The following is a 7,228-nucleotide window of genomic DNA, read 5'->3' on the forward strand; positions in this document are numbered from 1 at the left end:
ACACACACGGCCCTGCGTTATCGGCGACAACAGACACTAATCTACAGGCTGATAGATGGGGAGATGGGTACAGTGATCAGATTTGTCCAGACAAAAGGGAATATACCCACAACCACCCATAAGGTTAACAGACGATACTTGTACATACATATGTGTATGTGCCATAAGAACATCCACATATGTAAGAGCTAACAAGACAAAGTGGTAACTTCTTAGCCATAGCCAAACACCCTGAGGGAGTGAGTTCTAGGCCCATGGGCTCGGGACCATGGTCACAGGGGATATCAAGCACAAATGGAATAACACACGACACAAGAACACTGTTCTATATCCTACTCTGGTGAGTAGCAACTGGGGTCTCAAAAGCTTGCAGGCAGCCATCTAAGATGCAACAACCGGTCTCTCCATGTCTGGAGCAAAGAAGAAGAAAGGAAACCAAAGACACATGGAAACAATCAGTGCAAGTCCATGTGAACCTCGGCCTACCTGACCCGGAGACCAGAACCAGATGGTACCCGGCTACCACTGTCCACCACGAGGAAAGGGGTCAAAATAGGAGATCCTGGATCGAGTGGGAGAAAAATGTGGAACAAAACTCAAAATTATAAAAAAAAGAACAAGCTTACCGGTCTGATAGAGACGGCTGAAATCCCCGAGACTATAGCCCCTAGTGACCTTCAGACCTGAAACTGAATTCATCCTGTGGCTTCCAGCCAAACAACAGAAAGGCATATGAGGTGAACTCTTACACCACGTAGGTACACTCCTCAGAACAATCAACCATGGAAGACCAGATGGGCTGTATGTGCACAGGGTGATAACTCAGAGGACAGGAACGCAAGGAAAGGACACAGGAAAAAGGAAACCACAGGGAGGAAGTGGGAAGAAAACTATTACGTTATGGGGATTGCAACTGATGTCATGAAAGAAGACGTGTGAGAAATGTTGTATGGAAAATCAGTTTGCTCTGTAAACTTTCATCCAAATCGCAATTTTAAAACAGAGAGAGAAAATACCCAGTAATTTTGATTGTCTATCCCAAGGTATGGGGTGAGGGGTTTGCTCTGGTGGAACAGTGATTAAAACATTCAGATCGTAACCAAAAGACCAGCAGTTGGAACCCACGAGCTGCTCCCTGGGAGAAAGTGGAGGGGTCTACTCCCGTAAAGCCTGACAGCCTTGGGGACCCTATGGGGCAGTTCTGCTCTGTCCTCTAGGTCACTATGAGTAGGAATCAACTCGATGGTAACGCTTGGTTTTTTTTAAATCCCAAGTGGGATTTACCTAAAGACAAAAAAAAGCAAAACATCTCAATGGGTATCCTGTCAACAAACCATATACTGTTTTTAATTCTATTCTTGTTGGTGAACGAGTGCTGGCGGCACAGTGCTTAAAGCACTCAATTGCTAATTGAAGGGTTAGTGGTTCAAATCCATCAGCCATTCCATGGAAGAAAGGTATGGCAGTCTGCCTCTGTAAAGATTACAGCTTTGGAAACATGATTGTGCACTGCTGCTCTGTCCAGTAGGGTCACCATGAGTCAGAACTTGACTCAACACAGCAGTGGGTCTGTGGGTTTTGATTCTTATGGCAGGTGCTGCATCATTACTCTGAATCTGCTGGGTGTGTACGATGGGAAAAAGCAGCCAAGCAGTCACGCAGGTGTCACTGAGAACCAGGATTTGGGCAAAACTGAAAGGAGACAGAGATGTAGTACCTTTCAGATTAAGGAAAAATCCTTAGTTCTTAATATGACTTGAAGTACCAGAAGGAATTCATGATTCATCTTGTCTTTAAAAAGAAAACATAAAAAAAGTCTTAAGTCTGTCCAGTGAAAGGGCCTAGAAGCAACAGCCAGACCATTCAGTGCACGGTAGGACGTCCCCCGAGCACCCGAATCTCGGGCTCGAAACACCAATCTCTATTAATAGGAATGGGGCTCCTGGGAGAAATGACCAACTCCAGGTCTCAGGCAGGAAATGCATGATGGGAGCTGGGACCAGCTTGCCTTGCCAGAGGGCGGGAAAACCCTCAAAGGCTACAACACGAGGACCATGTCAAAGGACTCAGGTGTCCACCCACACAGGCTGCTACAGGCCCCAACGGGACAAGAAGAGTAACAGCAGCAAATGGAAACATGGAAGACTCGGCCAGACCCACGTGTTCACACAATAAATGAGAAACAAGCTTCTCGCTGGTCGTCTTTGGAGGGTCCTGGGGAGCCGCCACGGGGACGGCTCCAAAGAGGAAGAATCTTTCACACAGTCTGTGCCTGAGGATACCCACAAGAAAGAGGAGCCACTGCAGCATGTAATTAAAGAAGGAGTAACAAAATTAGGGTCTCCCACTCTCCAACACCTCGTGGGCTTATGCACCTTGGGATGGAAGAGCCACCAGTTAGCTACCACCATGTACACAGAGGGCAGCAGGTCCTCTCACGACACACAGGGGCGAACTCAGCAAAATCCAGCACATGGCGAATGCTCTGTGGGGCAAATGAGCCATTTCCTCACCAACAAAACAAAGTGCTGGGAGAAAACATAGAGGGAGAACGTGATTTTAAAAATCTGAAAAGGCATATTGACCGATCACAGTGTATGGCCCTTATAAGGATACCCACCCAAACCAATGGGACAAAAAAAGCAAATCATGAGACTGGGAAATGTAAACCCTGACTGGTTATTAAAAAAACGTTATATACAGTTAGATAGTATACATTACAGGGGCCCTGGTGGTGCAGTGGTGCTCAGCTGCAACAGAAAGTCAGTGGTTCAAACCCACCAGCTGCTCTGTGGGAAGAAGATGGACAGTCAGCTTCCATGAAGATGACAGCCTGGGAGACCCTCGGGGCAGTCTACTCTGTCCAACAGGGTCACTCTGAGTTGGGATGGACTCGACGGCAAAAGTGGTACAACGTACGTTAAGTGTGTTTCTTGATCATGTAGCGATATTAAATAATTGTCATTAATGTTATTTAGATCCAGTAATAGCATGGTGAGTCCGTTTTTGGAAATACAGTCCCTGTGTTTGAACAACACATGCAGATGTATGATGGTAAGACACCACGACATCAGGCGGTGTGAGGTAAGCAGACCGCACAGGAACCCACAGGGGCAGAAGGGGTGGGGGCCGGCCAGTGTCTCTGCCTCGACACTTTTGACCTTTTCCGTAATAAGAGTTGTTTGTTTTTTTAATTAGCAAAGAGATCGTGGTTGATTTCCTGCTCTGTGGTAAACACAAACTACAGTGTGCCTCTTTCTACATCAAGAAGAAACAACGTCGGCCCCCAGGACTGTGGCCCTTAGATGTCCTTTAGGCTGGACACTAAACTAACCCCCATGGCTCAACTTTCAGGCAAAAAAGTGAACAGTAACACCAGCGAGGCACGCACCCCTTAGGACCATGAACCACCCGAGATCGAGAGACAGCACTGGCCCAGGGATAAAGCTCAGAAGGTAGAAATGAATGGGAGAGGAGGAGGAAGGGAAACGGGGAACAGGAGGAAGTGGGGAGAGAGCTGTTACTTGTGAGGACTCCAATCAGCGTCAGGAAACAGACTGTGTGTGAACCGTTGAACGGAAACGAATTTGCTCTGTCAACTTTCACCCGAATCACAATTAAAAAAAAAAAAAGAAAAGCCCCATCTGCTTAAGTCCCACACACAAGCTAGACACCCGGGCAGCACGGCTGCCTGAGGTGAACACACACAGGGAAACAGAGTGGGGTTTCACGGGAGTTTCGAGGAACCCACCAACTCAAAAGCCCCTGAGACAAGAGTCATAATTGCCTTTAGAAGTTACGTAAGGCCCAGCTCTCAGCACTGGGGCCAGAAATGTCTTAGAAACATCACAATATAAGGAGACCAGCAACTGATCAGCATGTGCTTGATGCTCTTGAAGGTGAATTAGTGTTTCTGTCCTGAACTGAAGGATTAGCCTCCAATGGGAATGCTGAACGACTTAAAGGCTGACTGTTCTAAGCGCACAAATCATTGCCCTTAACCGGCCGCAGTCCTGATCTTGGAAACCAGGAAGGAAGGAAGAGTGATAAGGAAACAGCATGGTCCCGTGTCCCCACCACCACAATGACACGGGGCCCCAACCCCATGCCCCGTGTCCCTACCTCCACAATGACACGGGGTCCCAACCCCACGCCCCGTGTCCCCACCTCCACAATGACACGGGGCCCCGACCCCACGCTCACCCTTTAACTTGACTCGGACCTTATGAGCCGTTCTCTTGACTTCCTTGTTTACGTCTTCAAGCTCTTCTTTTATTTCTTTGGGGAAAGAAAAAGGCCCCTGAGTTATGGTGTCCAACACACACAAAATCCATCAACTTAACAGATGACAGTGATGCTCGGGAACGTTCATGTTGTTTGCTTTTTCTCTCAGGTAAACTACTGTGTGACCAGTGGTTGTCACAGGGAGGCCGTGGCTGGCAGCTTCATGTCACCAACCCTGAGGGACCAGGAGACCTACAGGTGCCCTGTCCCACTCTGCTCCATGAGCAGCTGGCTGGAGGGCCTGCCCTCAGCCTTGTCAGGCTCCAGTGGTTCACACTAACTTACTGACGACACAGCTGACAGAGCCCACTGCCCCACCAGGCCCTGAAAGAGGGAAACAGACTCAATCCCGTTCTGAAAAATGGTGCCATGTTTCCCTTTCCCCGTCAACTATCCAATCAAGGCCCGCTGACACCATGTGAGAACATGCACAAAGGCGCACACCACTGGGCATGCAGTCTAACCAGCCCAAGCCTGGCTCCTCCCAAGGAAGGACAGGCAACGAGTCGATGGCATCACGGCCCAGGGGCACAGCCCCCCACGGTGACTCACTAACCTCGCGCTGGACCCACCGCATGGTACACAGATGGGGTCAGCCCAGGGGGACAAGCAACTGGCTGGGGGGCTCACTAACCTCCCTGGACCTAGTACATGGGAGACAGACACTGTCAGCCCAAGGGGACAGCCCCACACAGTCTGACTCACTAACCTCCCTGGAGCCAGTCTGCGGCAGATGGGCACAGTCAGCCTGGAGAACAGACCCTGGAGACCTGACTCACTGGTATAAAGGCAACCAGTGAGAAGCCAAGGGGTGATCCTTTGTGGGGTACAGGCTGGCCAGCAGTTGAGCAGTATCACCCTGGTGCCCGGCTGACAGCACTAGTTCTGTCCTTAATGTGATCTCGTGAAAGAAGCCTCCTTCCTTTGGCCACACTGTTGTGGGGAAGGCAGTAGACCTCTCCACCCACCTAGGGTCCCTGCAGCCATTTGTGAGAACCTGAACTTACCCCAGGAGCTCTGGTGGCATAGTGCCCATGGCATTTGACTGCTAACCAGAAGGCTCGCGGTGCAAACCCACCAGCCACTCTGCAGAAGGAAGACTGGGCAATCTACTTCTGTAAAGATTTACTGCCTTGGAAACCCAAAGGGGGTCACTATGAGTCAGAATCAAATTGATGGCAGTGAGTTTGGTTTCATTTGAACTTACCCTCTCATTGGACTTTACAGCGTCAGCCAGGGAGGAGGTATATATATGTTCCCAGCACGAACCGCCTGGCCCAGGCAAAGACATACTCTCCAAGCAGCCCAGCCTCACCTGAACATCTCATGGGGAGCCCCTCTGTCTGAGCAGCCCAGCCTCGCCTAAGGCTGGGGAGCCCCATTTTCCAGCAGCCACTCTGCATCTGCAGGATGGCTCCCCCTTCAGGCACCTGTGACTTCTCAGTTCTCCAAAGGCTAAGAGATCAGGGCATGGAGGCAGGGCACCTTTCCCATCTACCATACTCTTCCAAGATTCCACAAATGCTCATGGGCCCCTACTTCAAACAAGCTCAGGCTCCTCCATGCTGGAGTGGCTTTCCGATGCTCAGCCACACCCTCAGAGACAGAGGTAGTCTCTCTTGGGGTCAGGAGCACCACCTCACCGTGGTCAGGCGCCAGTCTTCTCCAGAAGACAGCCACATCTGACAAGCACAATCCATACACACTCACCAAGCACTGGGCATGCAAGACCATCAAGTCAGATAAACACACGACCTTTACATACAACCCCTATGCTCTCACCGAGTGCTGTGTGTGCAAGACCATCAAGTCTGACAAGCACACCATCTGCACACACGATCTGTACACTCTCACCAAGTGCTGTGAGTGCACAGACGTGACACAACTATAAAAATTACCCAGGACCTTGGTGATGGTTTGATAAAGGACGTAAGGAAGACACGGAGGAGCCAATTCAAAGTGGAACATAGCAGACCACGCAGGAGGTCCTGACACAGCACTATGGGGCGGGGAACTGCGGAGAGTGGAGGCTACTGCAGTGGCAGCAGGAGCTGGCCTTTGACCTGGGGATGGAAAGATGAGTGAGCTTTCAATAAGCACAAGGCAGGCAGACCCTGGGGCACGGCACGGGCTAAGGAAGGGGGGGTGACATGGCGCTGAGACAGCCTAGGAAGGACCTGGAAGCCACCCGAGAGTGACGACTCTGTTCTGTAAGCAGTTGTCAATCCTAAAAGCTTCCAGCCCAAGAAAGACATCAGCAAAGTCATGCTGGAGACCCACCGCTTTGCTAGTGGGTGAAACTAGCAGACAGACTAGAGGCCTGGACACCGTTCAGGGAAGAAGTTCTCAGGGGAAGTGCCTGTGGACAGCCCAGAGGTACTCCAGAACACATGGGTACCTCAGGTCAGGACAAAGATTGGGAGAAGCAGGTGGTACCCGGGTCAGCACCCAGTTATAGCAGCTACCCTGGAACCCACAAGACCACGCCACACGCCACAGCTGGCCCACATGGCTATCCAGGGCTCACTGGCATCAGGTAGGTGAGACAGATGCCGGATTATCGGAGCCCAGATGGAGTTGATCTGAGTCCCCCTTACCGAGTCTCATTATGCAGAGGCTTTATGGTTCAAAACCACTTGGGCTCTTGTGGGTCTTTTGCATTCCCATACTGCCCTGGGTCTCTGGTGCTGCTACAATAGATGTGCCGCAGACAGCGGTGTGTTCTCTTACAGTTCAGGAGGCCAGACGTCCGAGTTCAAAGTGCCGGCTCTAGGGCTGGGTGAAGGCCCCTGAGCCTTGGGCTTCAGCTCTGCCTCCTGTTCCAGCCCACTGGAGCTGGAGGCATCTTCTGACTCAAGCAGCCGCTGGCTGCCGAGGCTGCCAAGGCTGCCGAAGCCAGGATCAGAGGGTAAAATGGCACAGTCCCAAGACCAGCAGGCAACAC

At 50.9% G+C, this 7,228-nt stretch overlaps 1 protein-coding gene across 1 annotated transcript in view; it reads right to left on the reverse strand.

Annotated features, from left to right (window-relative positions):
* The window catches only part of STX2 (syntaxin 2), a 41,049-nt gene that overhangs the window by 9,405 nt on the left and 24,416 nt on the right, over nucleotides 1-7,228 (reverse strand). Inside the window, exon 5 of the mRNA XM_007955049.1 lies at nucleotides 4,204-4,278. Coding sequence (XP_007953240.1) covers nucleotides 4,204-4,278 — 75 coding nt within the window. The remainder of the gene's footprint in view (nucleotides 1-4,203; nucleotides 4,279-7,228) is intronic.

This window comes from Orycteropus afer, unplaced genomic scaffold, assembly GCF_000298275.1.
Source record: "Orycteropus afer afer isolate SDZICR_OR568_19922 unplaced genomic scaffold, OryAfe1.0 scaffold00489, whole genome shotgun sequence".
In the NCBI taxonomy this organism is placed as follows: Eukaryota; Metazoa; Chordata; class Mammalia; order Tubulidentata; family Orycteropodidae; genus Orycteropus; species Orycteropus afer.